The sequence below is a fragment of the Podarcis liolepis genome (genome assembly GCF_965112155.1).
Source record: "Podarcis liolepis genome assembly, chromosome: 1".
NCBI classification, from domain to species: Eukaryota; Metazoa; Chordata; class Lepidosauria; order Squamata; family Lacertidae; genus Podarcis; species Podarcis liolepis.
The window spans coordinates 10,526,046-10,542,583 of record NC_139554.1 but is presented as its reverse complement, the minus strand read 5'-3'; the positions used below and the strand labels follow the sequence as shown (position 1 = coordinate 10,542,583).

The following is a 16,538-nucleotide window of genomic DNA, read 5'->3' as shown; positions in this document are numbered from 1 at the left end:
CACTCACACACAAGATGAAGATTATCAACATACTTTGGGGGACCTCAAGGTTTACAGAAATACAAAAGATTGTCAAGGAAAACACTGCAGGATTTTATAGCCAGTGATCCTTGACCCTACAAGTTACTAATTTTTCATTTCTGTACTGGGCAATTTAATAGATGCTGTAGATTGGCTTAAGCACAGGAAAAGGAAGTCAGGTCACGATTGGCACTTGTGCTGTTGAAAGCTGTCCAATTTGTTGTTTTATTTATTATAGCAATTTATATCTCACCTTCCCTGCAGGGAGATCAAAGTGGGGTATAAGTTTTTCTCCCTCCCCATACCATCCTCATAACAACCATGTTGCTATGGTTGGATAGGTAGGTTGGACTGAGAAATGGTGGCTGACCAGCTGTGCTTCATGGGTGACTAGGGGTTTGAACCTGTGTCTCCCATGTGCCAGTTCAACATGTTAAACACTACACACTGCACTGCCAGTATGAATAAAATGATCCGGTATTGGGCTACCCCAATAATTTTAAGGGGATGCGTACTTCTTAACCTTTTCCCCCTCGTTTACGTGTTTGAGGATTCCAGACAGTTGAGCTCAATACTTTTGAAAATTACATAAAAGATATAGAAAATTCTGCTCCAAAATAGTTGATTTTAAATGCAACATTTTGAGAGTTTATTGATGACTACTTAAGTAGACAGTGATATCTTCCATTATTTATCTGATCCTATTCTAATTTAGATAGAACTATAGAGGAAGTTTGTAGTCCCATGCAATGATTTGCCCGGCTCTAATGCCAATCTAGAGTTTATTCCCAGCTAGTCAGATTGGGTTTTCTCATTACATGTTGTTTTGCTCTATAACTTGGGTGTCAGCTGTTCTCATGTTTGCAACATGAACGGTTGGCACAAAAAAGTTGAAAGCACTTGGATTTATTTCTTGATTTTTTATTTTTTTAAAAAGTCTGACCCTGGGTCATAAACATTTGAGATGAAGTGTTTCCTTAGGAATACTTCTGAAACTATTGTTCTGTTATTAAAAGCTGTTGGCAGTAGCTCAGCCTAGAAAAAGAGGAACTCTTCAGGGAAGCTTTTCTTCTGTGCCTCCAATCAGGACTGCAAGAGGATGTAATACAAAACACACAAGGAATTTCCTAACTACAAATGGTCTAATGGGCAACATGTTTGTTAAAAGGGGAGGGGGAAATACCACTCCAATCACTGGCTTGATGAAGAAACTTACAATTAGACTCTTTTCCACTTGAGCTCTCTTAGTCAAGATTTCTGTGAATGCTGCCAAGTTGCAGCTTCCTGTTAAAATGTTTTAAAATGTTGATCTCAAACATAATTGAATAAAAAAGAAAATGCTGATAGTCTTTTAAGTAACTGAGACTGCGATCCTAAGCACACTTTACTGGTGGTAAGCCTCAAATGAACATAGTGGGACATACTTCTGAGTGCATGTGTAAGATTGTGCTGTAAAATAAGTTTCAACTTTTTCTGATTCTGATCTATAGAGCTTCTCACTAGTCTCACTCCATGTGCACGTGGGGATTACACCACAACTATCCTTTCACCACAGAAGCCATGCACCTGCATATATTAGTATGCACACTATATGCAAAAAACCCCATAAGGATTGCCTCCAAAACAGGTTTCTATTAATTTATTTTATTATTGTATTTTGAGGTATTTATATACCAGGTATCATAGAGTCATACAATTGGAAGGCACCCAAGGGTAATCTAGTCCAACCCCCTGCAATGTAGGAATCTCAGCTAAAGCCACTCATTTATACTCTGAGAGTGGCCTACAAAGTTTCCAAACTGGCTGTGAAAGACACATGTAGGTGGAACAGCTGCTGGCTGTGGGATAACAACCAGATTAGAAATGACTCCTTGATGAGATTTTTCCGTGATGACACTCCCTGTAGTGTGGATGATACTTTTTCATATTTTAGGAGAGTTTTAAAAGGATTTCCAGGATTCCATCACTAATTTAATGGATATGTTTGTGTGCATCTTTCTTTTCCTTCTATATTCATAACTGCAGTGGTTTCTGCTTAAAGACAGAATACGGTAGTTACAGCAACTTGTTTCTGAGAATACAACAGTTTTGGATTCACTACAAGCCCTGTCAGTGGGAGCACTTTGCAAGCACTTCCGCTTCCCCCATGCTCCCTAAAGGTGGCTTGGTGGTGGTGGGGAATTTCAGGAGAACCTCCAGAGCATTGTGTGGGTAGAGCAGGGTTCGAAATTAGCTGGGCGCCAGGCGCATTTTGTGCCTAAAGATTCTCCATTTGTCAGCACCTCAAAAAGACTGGGTGCCATTTTTTGTGCCTGGCTGACACTCAAGGATTACTGAAATGTCTGTGCTTTGAAGCCTCAACATATATGTTAAGGATAGGCAATATGTTAAGGAGTTTAACAATAAAGAGCAGAGTGTTTTGAAAACCAATATTTTTATTGCCAACACCAAATTAAACATGTATTAACAATTTCTGCTAAAAATGTGATATTAACAATGTGTCACTTACATGAATTGCTTATCAAAATCCATGCTTATCAAAATAATAAATAAAAAGTGTTGCGGGGGTGTGTGTGACTAGACGTTCTGTTTTGGTGCCTACAACCCAGGTCCCAGGAGCCATTTGGCTCCTAGCTTTCTATCCCAGCATCTAACACTGGTAGAATATGAAAGGTTCACAATAGTACAAGATTCTTGCTCTCACTGACAGTCTGGGAAACAGTTGTTAAAAACATGCAGAAACAGGAAGTGAAGTCTGTCAAGGTATGAGAATGTTACTGTTGGAAATTAAAGTTTTTTCCAGTTCTTCTAAGTTATCGCAGTTAACAGACAGGCTGTTTTGAATGTATGTTGGCTATGTGTACTACTTATAAGTTATCGCAGTTAACAGACAGGTTGTTTTGAATGTATGTTGGCTATGTGTACTGCTTTATGCATACTGCTAGGAGAGGTTCTACCAGTCTATTGTGGCGGTGTCAGATGAATCCTATGAGACTGCCATACTTTCACTCTAATTTATTTGAATAGCTATTTGCTGTCGTTAGTGGTAAAATAAAAGAGTTGACAGGTGTATCACCTGAGGGCTTTCAATGATCCAAGGTGCCACATGGCTAGCTGGATCAGGTGATAAGGGCTAGACTAGAGGCAGTGAAGTATCTGGAAACAAGGGTGGCTAGTTCAAAAATTCAAAATAAAAATGTTTCATCAAATATCACAGGAAGTAATCTTTTGCACCTTTGAAGCCAATGAATTCATATGCAGGGTATAAGGAGTTGCTTTTTTTGTTTTCTTTAGAATATTGTACTCTTCCAAAGGTGAGGATGAGAATTCGACATTTGTCCTGTTCAAAGACACTGTTTTTCCTGTGAAAAAATACATTTTTGTGGATGGGGGAAAGGGTTCTGTACACAAAACTAGGTTACAAAAGAGCCAAAGCACACATGAACATCACTATGTGTACTGTACTAGGTAGTTGAGATGTCACTACCCTTTTTATATAATTCATACTTTTTCTGGCTGCAACATTATGAAACAAACAAAGCCACAGGATGTCCAAAACAGAAAAAAATAGCCCCCTGAATTTAATACTAATAAAGATCCATACTACTGTACAGACCAAAATGCAAATACTAGCTGCATTACACAGACTCACTTCTAGATCGGTGGAGGCCAACATTTTTAGTAAGTGTGCCAGAAATGAAATCTAAAGTAAGCAGTAGCGAAGTTTGGCTGCACACTACAAGTGCATATCTCAAGGCTGGAATGATGATGTGTCCTATCTACTGAACCAGTGAGCAGTAGCAGTACAATTTTGGGTGAGGCAGGTAGGAATGTGGAGTTGACTTTATTCCAGAGCCAAGTCCCTGCTCTTTTCCAGGAGTGGCAGGACACCTTGTGCTGCTTATGATAACCATACTACAAACAGTCTACTACTGTTATGTCAGGAGGTTCTAGCTTCCTAGTGCCATTGTGAGGGCATTCTTGTGCAGAGAATAGGCAGGAAGGCAGGGCTGAGCCACCTCATCATTCCTTCCCTGCAAATGTCTTCCCTATAAATTTTGACCTGTATTTTTACTGCAGCCTGGGACTAGAAATAGGCTCCGGTTTAGGAAACACGGCAGGGGGACAATAAGAGCAGATGATTCCTTTCCACACCAGCCAATTCTCCCTTGTAGGTGCCCTCCAGATTCACTTCACCTCAGCAGTCATAGGCTGGGGAGCCTGTACAGCTGAAGTAACATCTAATTCCTTCCTTGGATATCCCTTGTTCTCCTCACGAAATTTCAGCTTCCAGGGCTCCCTGGTTTAAACAATGGCATGAAAACCACGTGAACATTGCAATACACTGTCAGAACTGCAGTTTCTTTTTCAAATTCATCTTTAGAGAAATGGCTTCTGTAGAAACTGTAGCTGTGGGGAACTGGCAAATACTGTTTATGTGATAGAGGAAATTAAATGATGAATGAAATGAAACCAAGGCTTGGAAACATGCCACACGTTCTGTGACAGCTTCCCTTTTGAGGCTTTGCAGTGCACCATAGCAAACATTATTCAGCATTAGAAGGGTGTTGTATGCATCCAGTCTTGTACAGTGCAGCATCTACAATATTGTGGCTAACAAAAGCATTTGTGGCTCTTTGTGGGATATAATGTACCGTATTTTTCGCTCTATAGGACACACTTTTTCCCCTTCAAAAATGAAGGGGAAATGTGTGTGCGTCCTATGGAGCGAAGACGCCATAGCCCCGCGCCCCTCTCCCAGCTGGAGAGGTGACGCGCGGCTATGGCAGGAGCCTCTCCGCTGCGCCTTTCCGCTGCTCCCTGACCTGCTCTTTGGGGCTGGTGGTGGGCTTCCTCCGCCCCAAAGAGCAGATCGAAAGGAACCTGAAGCCTGGAGAGTGAGAGGGGTCAGTGCACACCGACTCCTCTCGCTCTCCAGGCTTCCAAGGTAGCCGCCTGAACGCACCTTAAACGGCACCTTGTTTTAGAGCGGGAAAACAAGAGGGGGAAAGTTCTCCCCCTCTCTGTGCAGCGCCTCTTGCCGCTTCACTGAAGGGGCGCTGGGCAGAGAGGGGGAGAATTTTTTTCTTGTTCTCCCCCCTCTAAAACAAAGTGCGTCCTATTGTCCGGTGCGTCCTATGGTGCGAAAAATACGGTAATAGAGTTTGAGGACATGCAAAATATATATTCGTTTTAAGTTTGGCTCAGGGCCCCTTGTTTTACAACACTTGATAATAGACATCAGTGAAAACTGTTCCCTAAATAGCTTGGAAGAATTTGGTATTTTTGTTCTTCCTCTGTACCGTAGACATCAACTTGGCAAAATAGCGTGGTTGGATAAAATCATAAAGATTGGATATTATTGCAGGAAAGGTTTGATATTATTGCAGCAAAAACAAAGCACAGGACAGCAGATGTTCCAGGAGATGTCCTGCCTACAATTTACTTATATTTACTTATTTTTGAAAACCTCCTTGTTGGTCCATAGCATTTGCTGCTATCCTATTTGCAAGCCCCATGCAACACAGCAGGTCATTTCCAAGTATAGGATCAGGCTGTTGTAGTTTTTCTCCTTGCAACATGTGTAGTTAGGGTGTAAGAAGTCTAAGAAAACTTAGGGTAACATTCACAGAATCATAGAATTGTAGAGATGGAAGGGACCCCAAGGGCCATCTAGTCCAGCCTTCTGCATTGCAGGAATCTCAACTAGATCACACATGACAGATGGCCATCCAACCTCTGCTTAAACACCTCCAGGGAAGGAGAGTCCACAACCTTTCAAGGGAGTCCATTCCACTGTCGAACAGCTCTTACTGTCAGAAAGTTCTTCCTGATGTTCAGTCGGAATCTCCTTTCTTGTAACTTGAATCCATTGCCCTTTTCTATATGAAAACCTTTTAGGTTCAGTCTCTGCTAGCTCTGGTTCCTGTGCTTTTCATTAGCCATTGTTTACAGTTCAGTATTGCATGGGCAGTGTCTGTCTCCCCCACTCAAGTGAGATAAGGTGGTTATAATTTCATTAGCGTAGTGGATAGTGTGCCTTAGTCGTCTGATAATCCAGCTTCAGAAAACCTTGTTAACAGGGAATAGGAAAACAGATAAGGTAGGCAAGAAGAATAAATGTTTACAGGACTTTGTCTTAGTGTTCCCTTGGCTATTTCTTTCTTGGAATGCAATCTTTGTTTAAAGAAACAAATATATAAAAAAACACACCAGTTTGCTGATATATAATGCATATGATGAAGAGGTTCGTGTTAACTGCTGTAATAAAGCTCATGATAAAAACTTTATAGGTCCAATTTAGATATTTAGATATTAATTTACAAGCCATAGTTTTGTCATTGGGGGAGCTCTGTGGATTTGACTTTTATCTCAGGTTTGTGGACTTCTGCTCCCTTCTTCTTGGAGTAGCATTTACTAATGTGCGGTGTTGTTACCCTGTTGTAAACAGCTGCTAAACATACTAAACTATTAAATTAGCTTTTAATCCTGGTTTTAACCTCTTGCAAACATAAAAGTACGTCATAGTTCATCTTGATCAAGAATGGGAAGGTGAATATATGGGGCAAGGTAGATGAAAATCATTGACTTTTTAAAAAAAAAATGACTTTGAGTTTTAAATTGGCTCTGTTATTTAAAGGGATTTTTTAAATTAAAAGTTGTAAATGCTAAACATATCCTAATGATAATAATATGAAATGTAGATCTAAACGTGTTGGTCCTACTGTGTACATCTAAAGTGGTTGATGCCTCTACCAGAGACATTAGGCAAGTTCACACAACACTCTAAACCAAACCTTGGTTTACTGTGAGTGCACAAGTGAACATGGGAAGGAGCTTCCAGGTGCAGGTGCTTTGCTACTCCCTGGAATGAGGTTTGACTTGGCATGTGGTCCTAGTTGGGACTCACGATGACTCTCTTCTCACTAATCATGAGCTGTGGACAAGAACAAGCAATCCACTAGGTCAGGGGTCTGCAACCTTTAAGACAAAAAGAGCCACTTGGACCCGTTTCTGAAGAAAAAAAACTGGGAGCCGCAAAACCATTGCGACATTTAAAACAAATATATCTCCAGAGCCGCGATCTGACAACGGGCGGGAAGGTGACGTCAGGACGGTGCGTGACTAACGCACGCATTGCCCCCATGCGATGTCACAGCCAGTACAGCGCCCGCCACAGTGGGGAGTGTCGGGGCGCACAATGCACCTCCTCCCCTCGCTAGTATCCGCCCCGGAGCCACGGCAAAGGTGTAAAAGAGCCACATGTGGCTCTGGAGCCGCGGGTTGTAGACCCCTGCACTAGGTGCATCAGTATGAGAGTGCTGTGATCAGTGGATCCCACCCCCCAATGAAGGGTAAAGGGTTTTGTAGGAAATCTCCTCTTAGGTGACCTGGGAAAGTTGGTGAAATACAGCACCCTTTGAACTGCAGCTGATTTCCAAACCTCAGCTTGCAGCATGTAAGCTGAGTCACGTACTGCTGCTATTTGGACTTTACCCAAAGACAGAGGTAGTAATTGAAACTGTTGCCACGTAACACTCAATTCGTTTCATATATTTTGCCCACCACCTGATTTCTGGGTAGTAAATTTGAAAAATGTATACACGCTACTTGTTTTCATTTCAAAATAGCCAGTTACAGTACTGCCATCCTAAAAGCCATTCCTCACTGCGTTCTATATTGAACAGAGAAGCAAGTATGCGTTTGTTTTACATCCAATTAACATCTACAAAGCTGTGTGTAAAGGAAAGAACGTTTTCTCTTTAGCTGGTGTCTTATAGAGAAGACATTCCAAAGTTTATCGTGTGATATGCATGCCCACCATAAGTTTGTTACAGGTGTTCTGATTGGGGGCCAGTATTGGATGGCAAGCCCAATTTGCCTGCTTAATGGGTAAAAGGGTTCTGGATTATGCCAATAATATAAATACTTGAGGCAAGTTGGAGCTCTCTTTTTGTGCTTACTTTGCAGTGAGCAATGCTGAAAGTTTGATTAATTTTATTTCTGCTGAGTGTATATTCACAGCAGTTTCCAAAATTTCATTCATACTGGGCATGTTAGTTATCTTGTCAAAAAATGTATAATATTTAGTTGTTTCTGGCAATGTTTAAATATTCTTGAAAAGAGTGACTCTAAGTAGAGGCTAAATCTAAATGAGTATCTTGCACTCATTTTTTGTGGAAGATTGATGCAAACAAATCCAAAAGATTCAAGGAGGTGTCTATAGTATAGAGCAGGGGTCTGCAACCTTTAAGACAAAAAGAGCCACTTGGACCCGTTTCCGAAGAAAAAAAAACTGGGAGCCGCAAAACCATTGCGACATTTGAAACAAATATATCTCCGGAGCCGTGATCTGACAGCGGGCGGGAAGGTGACGTCGGGACGGTGCGTGACTAACGCACGCACCGCCCCATGCAACGTCACAGCCAGTACAGCGCCCGCCACAGTGGGGAGTGTCGGGGCGCACAATGCGCCTCCTCCCCTCGCTAGTATCTGCCCCGGAGCCGCGGCAAAGGTGTAAAAGAGCCACATGCGGCTCTGGAGCCGCGGGTTGCCTACCCCTGGTATAGAGTATGTAATTAAAATCACTCTTGCTGCTCGTGATGATGCAACTTTGGGCTATAGCTACACCATTCATTTTTATAGAAATGCATCCCTCCTGCAAACTGTCACTAGTATAATCTAATAGATGCCATGGGAGTAATGTTGAAGTTCATAGTAAAACTGGATTCTCATCAGTACTAACTTGTAAATAATTTGCTATGGTGTGCTATTGAATTTTATTACATATGTGATAAAAGTAAAAATTAAAAGTTGATTAACGTGTTTGACCTCTTCCTAATCTTTTATATTACCTTTAATTTTGATTGCTTTATGCTTTCGTGAGTAGGATAAACACAAACCAACACTGCGTTCTGTTCACCCATTACCATCTGTAAATAATTTCTGCTTGAAAGGTCACAAGAAATCTCAAAGAAGGATTCGTTATGTTCCTTTCCTTAAGACATAGCTTTGCCAATTTAGCTGAAAGAGTACAATTTGTTATCCACAACCGTTTTATTCTCTGCCAGGAGTAGCAAAAACATGTGCACTTAGATATTTTGTTGTGGATATTATAGGAAGCAGGTGAAAATTCTTACTTTACTTCTGCTTGTATTTTTTTAAAATGACTTACTTTTGTATCCTAGGGTTTTGTTTTATTCATGCACCTGCACTGATAAGCAAGTCACAGCTTCATGCTGTGTTAGGGGATTTGGACTTTGATTGTTTTCCACATCAGAGCCAGACATTGCTTCATAATCTAGCCCAGTGGAAATAAAATGCTGCTACTAGAAATACAGCCTTTTTTTTTTTCCGAGATGCCCAAATCATGTAACTTTCCCTTTCCGGTACCTAATTTGGCTGGTGCGCTCACTTAGCTTTTAGGTATCTGAGGAAGTCTGTCCTGCTTTTTCATGCTGCAGTGCCTTTTAAATAAATGTGGCCCTTTTCAAAGTGCCATTTGCCATTTACACAATGACTGGAATTTCTAGCTGATATATGTGTGGTATTCTTGTATTTTACTGTTCTTACTGTAATTTGCATTGAAGCTATTTCTTCGGTAAGCAGGCTTTACATATTTTAAATAAATATTCCATTAAAATGACTTTATGATAATGGTCTTTTAAATACCTAATTGTATTTTTATGGATATGAATGTGGATATGTTTTTAGTTTATTGCTGGTTTTAATTTTCTGAAATTTTAAAATGGATTTAACTAATAATGTTATTGTTTCGTTCTTTACAAAAAAAAGAACAACAGCTTTAAGGCTTTTTTGTTTTGTTTTTTTACAATCAAGCAATATATTTTATGAAATTACGCAAGTAAATAAATAACACTCCAATGTCATTTCCCTTTTCCTCTCCTCAGTATCCTTTGGCATATGGGCTGGTTCTTGCCATCTGCTGGTGTTCTCTGGTTTGTTTTAGCCGAATATATATGGGGATGCATTCAATTCTGGTAAGATAAAGTTATGTCATTCATACACACACACACACACACACACACACACACTTTAATACAAGTGGTGTTTTAGGTTTTATCCTTCTGATGTGTTATTTTTAGAATGTATACACTTCCTTACTTCCTTTCATTTCAGTAAGAGTGCACATACTTTGAGCTGAGATGTGGGCCTCATTTGCAGTTCCAAGTGATCAAATTTGACTTCTGTTTCTTGGAAGACCTAATTAAATTTCCAAGTATCATTGAAATAATATTATAGAAACAAAGCATGTCAAATGTCCTGCTTAAAACAGGGATCAGCCACTGAAGGAACTTGAATAGGTCTAACTCCTGAAAGGATGCGAAGAGCCCGGTATATAATGGGGGCAAGGGCATTCAGATTTGCCAGCAGGGCTGCTTTAAGGACTATGAGTCCTTGACCTGCTATTCCTGCTTGCTTAGAGTGTTGCTCCAGCAACACTAGCAGTTGACATGGGCTTTAGTCAGTGATCATGTTGAGACATAATGCTAAATCATGAATGGAGGTTATGTGAATGAGCTTGCCCAAGCTTCGGGGTCATGTACAGTACTCCCTTCTTCTTCTTTACTTGCATCTGCAACAGAAAATAAACATATGCATTTTTCAGCCATCTTTCTGAAGAGCCAAAAAAGGCTGTATGGGGGGGCAGGCGTGTTGAGTGGAAGCACCATGTTTTAGACAATACACTTTTAAAGTACAACTTCCTTCTGGCACAGCAAAACAATCCCTTTCAAGTTAGGCCAGGCTACTTCTGTTGCAAATCTTAGATAAAAAGAGGAAAGATTCCCAAACCACGAACGTTGTTTCAGCTTGCATTTCTGTGTATGAGCAACACATCTTGTCCATACATCTCCTTCCCCTCTTTGATCTGCCATCCACACAGTCTGAGTACTTGGCAGCTGTTCTCTAGGGTTCTGCAGTTCTTCTGCCACTTCCCTGTTCTCCATTTGATATCTGGGGCTCTTGCTGGTTTCCTTCCTCAAACAAATAAACAAATAAAACCCACCCACACCTGGTACAACTACTTGCAACAGAATTGAGCAAAACTTTGTATTCTGATAATGTAAGCATGAGAAAGTGAGGACATTGAAAAGGTTTATCTAAAAACCTAATAAACCAGATTTGGGATTCTGCATTCTAACTAGAGAATCCTGCTGCTTTGTATTCCTTCGTGGGGACCCTTTTTCAGCATAAGGGCAACCTTTCAAGGGCCAGAGACGAAAGTGAGTAGAGCAACTAATGTTAATTTTATTTCTGTACAGTAGGCTGGCTTGCACACTAGCTCACATAGAATCATAGAATTGCAGAGTTGAAAGGGACCACGAGGGTCATCTATTCCAACCTCCTGCAATGTAGGGCTCTTTTGCCCTGCATGGGCCTTGAACCCACAACCTTGAGATTGAGAGTCGCATACTCTACCAACTTTAGCTATCCCAGCTGCATACTCCTCCCTGTCTTCATCCAGACACACGAGAGGCATTATCAAAGTACAAGGATACATTCCAGCCAGGCAAAAATACTGGAAGCAAGGCCGGGGAGGAGTGTGACCTGGGGAGAATTCAGAAGACTAAGTAGAGAGGACTGGAGAGCCACATTTGGCTCCTGGGCTAGAGGTTGCCGTTCCTAATTTACATAGGCAATACCTTTTCAGAGACGTGAAAATGCTGTTGTCCACCTGTTGCACAACTGGCATGCTGGCCAGACTCTTCTATTTCTGTATCTGGATGTACAGTGGTGCCCCACAAGACAAATGCCTCGCAAGACGGAAAACTCGCTAGACGAAAGAGTTTTCCGTTTTGGAGGTGCTTCGCAAAACGAATTTCCTATGGGCTTGCTTCGCAAGACGACAATGTCTTGCGAGTTCCTGCTGGTTTTTTTCTCCTCCCCCCCCTTTTTCTAAGCCTCTAAGCTGCTTATCAGCTGATCCGATCAGCAGATAAGCCGTTAAAAGCCGATAAAAGCCGCTAATAGCGCTAATCCGCTAATCCGTCAATGGGCTTGCTTCGCAAGACGAAAAAACCGCTAGACGAAGAGAATCACAGAACGGATTCTTTTCGTCTTGCGAGGCACCACTGTATCTGCTAGCACCGAAAGTTTTCTCTCTAGAAAAGCAGCCAGCAGTTCTGTGCTAGAGGTGCATTTAGGATGAGCAGCATCACTGCAAACTTGGGTGGTGATTGTGGCATTACTGAAGCGTTCCCCCCCCCTTCTTTCTTGTACCCATGTTCCTTTGCTGTACTAAAACATTCTGGGGGGAGGGAAGTTTGAAAAGCACCTGTCCTATGAAACCACCATATTGTTAAAATAGTATTAATCTGTTCTCTCTCTCCCCCCCCCCTTTTACAACAGGATGTTATCGCTGGATTCTTTTACGCTCTTTTCATCTTAGCTGTCTTCCTTCCACTTGTGGACCTAGTTGACAGCTTCAACTTAACCTGCACGTACGCGCCCCTAATTATCATCAGTCTCCATCTTGCCTTGGGGGTTTTCTCCTTCACTCTTGACACTTGGAGCACCTCGCGAGGAGACACTGCTCAGATCCTGGGCTGTGGTGCCGGCGTTGCGTGCGGCTCTCATGTTATCTACATGCTGAACATGACACCGGATCCTTCGCCAGAGATGCTTCCCTTACTGCCTCCCTCCCTCACCGTGACTCTCTTTGGAAAAGCCATGCTGCGGTTGCTGATTGGAGTGGTGATTCTGTTGCTCACGAAGTGGGGCATGAAGAAGGTCACCATCCCACTGGCCTGTAAAATCTTCCACATCCCTTGTGACGATATTCGGCAGGCGCGGCAACGCATGGAGGTGGAGCTGCCTTATCGCTACTGCACCTATGGAATGGTGGGGTTTGCGCTGACTTTCTTGATTCCCTGCCTGTTTCACGTAATGGGTCTGTCCTGATGCTGGTGTTTTTTCCTTGGCATGGGAAGGGAGGCGAACAGCGGACATAGTGAGAGAAGGTTCACCGTTTGAGAAACACAGAGATGCGCTATCGTGCTGCCTCTGCTGAAATAGTACGGGGCAAGCAAAGAGAGCTCCAGTCTTCGATCCTAGAGTTAAGAGACCTAGAAGCCTCAGGTCCCCGAGAAATGCCATGTCTAGTCTTACTGTTGTAACAAAATGTAAACTCTGTGTATGTGTATGCATATATACTGTCGATGCCTCAAACTTATAAGCGTACCTCTCTCTTTATTTGGACATGTATAAAACTGGTTATGTTTCTAGTTGATCCAAAAGTTTGATTTGTGGTCAGTTCAAGCCATTTCATACTAAGTTATTTGTTTCTTCGGACCACAAACTGCTCTGGTGGAAAAGCTTGTTACCTCAGCACTTCCAAATCTTTTGCGTAGGAAGGAAGCTGTTCTAATGGACCAAAATTTTAATGAGAGAACCTGGTATTTAAGAATCTTTTCCATATTCTAAAACATCGTTAATTTGTCAATACAAACCAGTTACATTCAGGTACTGTAGCCTTTTTTCTTTTTGCTTGATAATTGTGCCTTTCTGTTGCTAAATTAAAAAGCACCATATACTGTGATGTATATAAAAAAGCCCACAACTATTTTAAATTTTTACTAAATTAGGCAGATATTTTAAAATGTAACTAGCCACATAACTAATGAAAATAAAGATTTATCTTCTGTATTAAAAGTTTGAAAACCAATTGAGCTGAAATTTACATTGGTGTTCGCTAGCTGTGAACCTGATGCTTACTTGCTTTTTATAGGTATTTTTAAAGTGCCGTGTATGCTGTTGGAAGAACATATATTTTTCTGCTGTCTTAATTTATAATATAGTTATGCTATATCCAAAAGAGAGAGAGAGTGCTGAAAATTACAGATTCAAACCATGTGTATGTTAGCGCCAAACAATTAATTCCACATCATTTTCTTCAGACTCATTTCAGATTGATCAGTTTTCTTAATCCTGGCTTTGGAAGAAACCTGTCCAAAACTTGCATATTATCAGTTAACTCTTGTTTTCCAAAAGTATTAGATAGCTGCAATACAGTGTCAAGAGTGATCACTTAAATGTGGCAGACTCTTCTGTGGAAGTTGGGTGCTTCGTTATGGACGTTCTGTCTAAAGTTGCGTTGCCCAATAGAGTTGGCACACCGAGTAGAACTATGGCAGGCTATTCTTCTGGCAACTTATTGGCAGCAACGCCTTCTGATGTGGCTTGCTCTCTCAAGGTTCTCTGGAGACAAGCCTGATATGCGATGCTTGGAGCTGCACGGAGGAAGACTGGGGAGAAGAGCGTGTTTGCTGTCTCACAGACTAAGTTGGATTTGCATGAGCTAATAACTCATAAACACTGAAAAAATAAAAAAAATTCCTTCCAGTAGCACCTTAAAGACCAACTAAGTTAGTTCTTGGTATGAGCTTTCGTGTGCATGCACACTGAAGTGTGCATGCACACGAAAGCTCATACCAAGAACTAACTTAGTTGGTCTTTAAGGTGCTACTGGAAGGAAATTTTTTACTTTGACTATGGCAGACCAACACGGCTCCCTATCTGTAATCATAAACACTGAAGCACTTTTAACTTGTTTATAGTGTGTACATTTAATATATGGGGGAAGAAGTGTGATGACAGCAAGCCCTGCCTCAACCTATCTGTGCAGTTCTTAGGCACGTACAAACTATGCATTAATAAAATTACAGTAGCAGACCTCGACAACAATGCACTTATCTCTTGGTGACATCCCTTTGCTGTTCATAGAAGAAGTCGGAGCACTGAATTATTTCCCTGTGACATTAATTTCATTTTGGCGCTGTGATTTTTTAAAAAATTAAACTTGGCTTACGCAGTCCACACCTGTTAAACAACAACAGGTCATTTCCATCTTGACTACAATATGTGTTCTAACTTCCAGTTAACACAAAAAAATGCAGGTAGCTGTGCTGGTCCCTTAGAAAGCACCGTCATACAGTAATACTTTTGTTTGGGACCGGGCCAAAATGTTTCACAATATTGTGAGCACGGTTTTGTGCTCTCCAAAACTCTTTCTCAGTCTGGATGTTACACAAATCCAGGATGGGAGAAAAAGTTTGGGCATGAGATTGCCTAAAGACTGCAGCTTATAACATTCTTAAGATGGAACACAGGCTGAGTTATGTAGCAGACATGATTTAGCCTCACTGGGTGGCAGATGGATTGCAGGAATTCTCCAGGCTCCTGGGACATGGAAGCAATCGTGGCAATTCCCCACTTTTTAGAAAATCGATAACTCTGTTCTGAACCTTAATTTCAGACAAAGCATAGATGTTTTGCAGTCTTCCTGAAATGTCTATACTGAACTCTTAGCTTGAGAGAAGGAAAGCATTAACTGTCTTTTGCTCTGATTCATTTGCAGACGAGAATTTGAAACAGGATCCTTTATTATGAATGCAAATTCTGTTTTATGAAAGACACTTCTTTCTCTATAGTAGCTGCTGTAATTACTTGATTGTATTCTGATATGCCCATTTGGAGATTGCTCCAAATGTACGTTATGACGAGGACCTGTTACAAATGGCCAAAATACTGATCTGGATTCAAAGAAGTTATTCAAGCAGTTTCATGAGCCTGAGAAGTTATAATTTGATGGATGATCCATCAGCCGTTTGACGTGAATTGGGGCCAGATGCTCAGTGCCCAAATTTCCATAGGACTAATGCAAGCTCTTTGCGTAAACCTAAGCAGCTCTTTGAATCCTGACCACTGATTGTTTGTAAACCACTAATTTATCATTTTAAATAGCTGCTGTTGGGGAATATTCACTTGGTACTGCTGCACTTTTAAAATCATTTGCTGCATTCCTTTCCACACAGTGGGACTTCTGAGTAAATCTGCATAGAATTGCTCTCTTCATATAGTTATTTGCTGAATGTGCGTTGGAAGAAAACATTCAGTAATTGTACAATCCTCTGCTTCACTTGACAGTTCCCAGCAATCAGCTGAGCAACAGATAAGCATTTGCTTGCATCCTTGAATACTGCATTTAATCTTCAATGAAAGCACAGCAGTGAGGGAAAATAATGTTTATAGACATCTTTTTTTGTTACAGTCGCATTGACTTTTCTCCAATAAATAATGTTAATGTAAGTACAGTAGTCGAAAGGGCTAAACAGGGAAGGACTGTTGCAAGTAAGATGCTTGCAATTGGGGGGGTTAATTTTTCATGCTGTTTTAACAATTTAATGCAGAAAGAAATGGTTTTGCAGAAAGAGCTCATTTAATTGTGCATAAACTAGTGTGCAAATCATGTTCTCCAAAGTTTAAAAAGCATGCACTGTAGTATATTCTACTGTTACTCTGTATATTTTTTTACACTGCCTGTAGTTCTCTTGAAATGAAATATCGCGTCCAAATTTTAAATTTAGTCTGTATTATTATTCTGTTTAAGTTGGACTTGAAAGCACTAAACACAGATCACGAATCCATCTATATGATTTCAAAATAAAATGAAGTTCCAGAATCTGGTTTTTTTGAACTGCCTGGCTGTGTCCCAG

At 41.0% G+C, this 16,538-nt stretch overlaps 1 protein-coding gene across 4 annotated transcripts in view; it reads left to right on the top strand.

Annotated features, from left to right (window-relative positions):
• SGPP1 (sphingosine-1-phosphate phosphatase 1) overlaps window positions 1-13,858 on the top strand; it is a 31,040-nt gene extending 17,182 nt beyond the window's left edge. For all 4 annotated transcript variants that reach the window (XM_083519373.1, XM_083519371.1, XM_083519370.1 and 1 more), the window contains exons 3-4: window positions 9,933-10,022; window positions 12,394-13,858. In XM_083519373.1, coding sequence (XP_083375499.1) covers window positions 9,933-10,022; window positions 12,394-12,945 — 642 coding nt within the window. In that variant the 3' untranslated portion in view covers window positions 12,946-13,858. The remainder of the gene's footprint in view (window positions 1-9,932; window positions 10,023-12,393) is intronic.
• The last annotated feature ends 2,680 nt before the right edge of the window (window positions 13,859-16,538 follow it).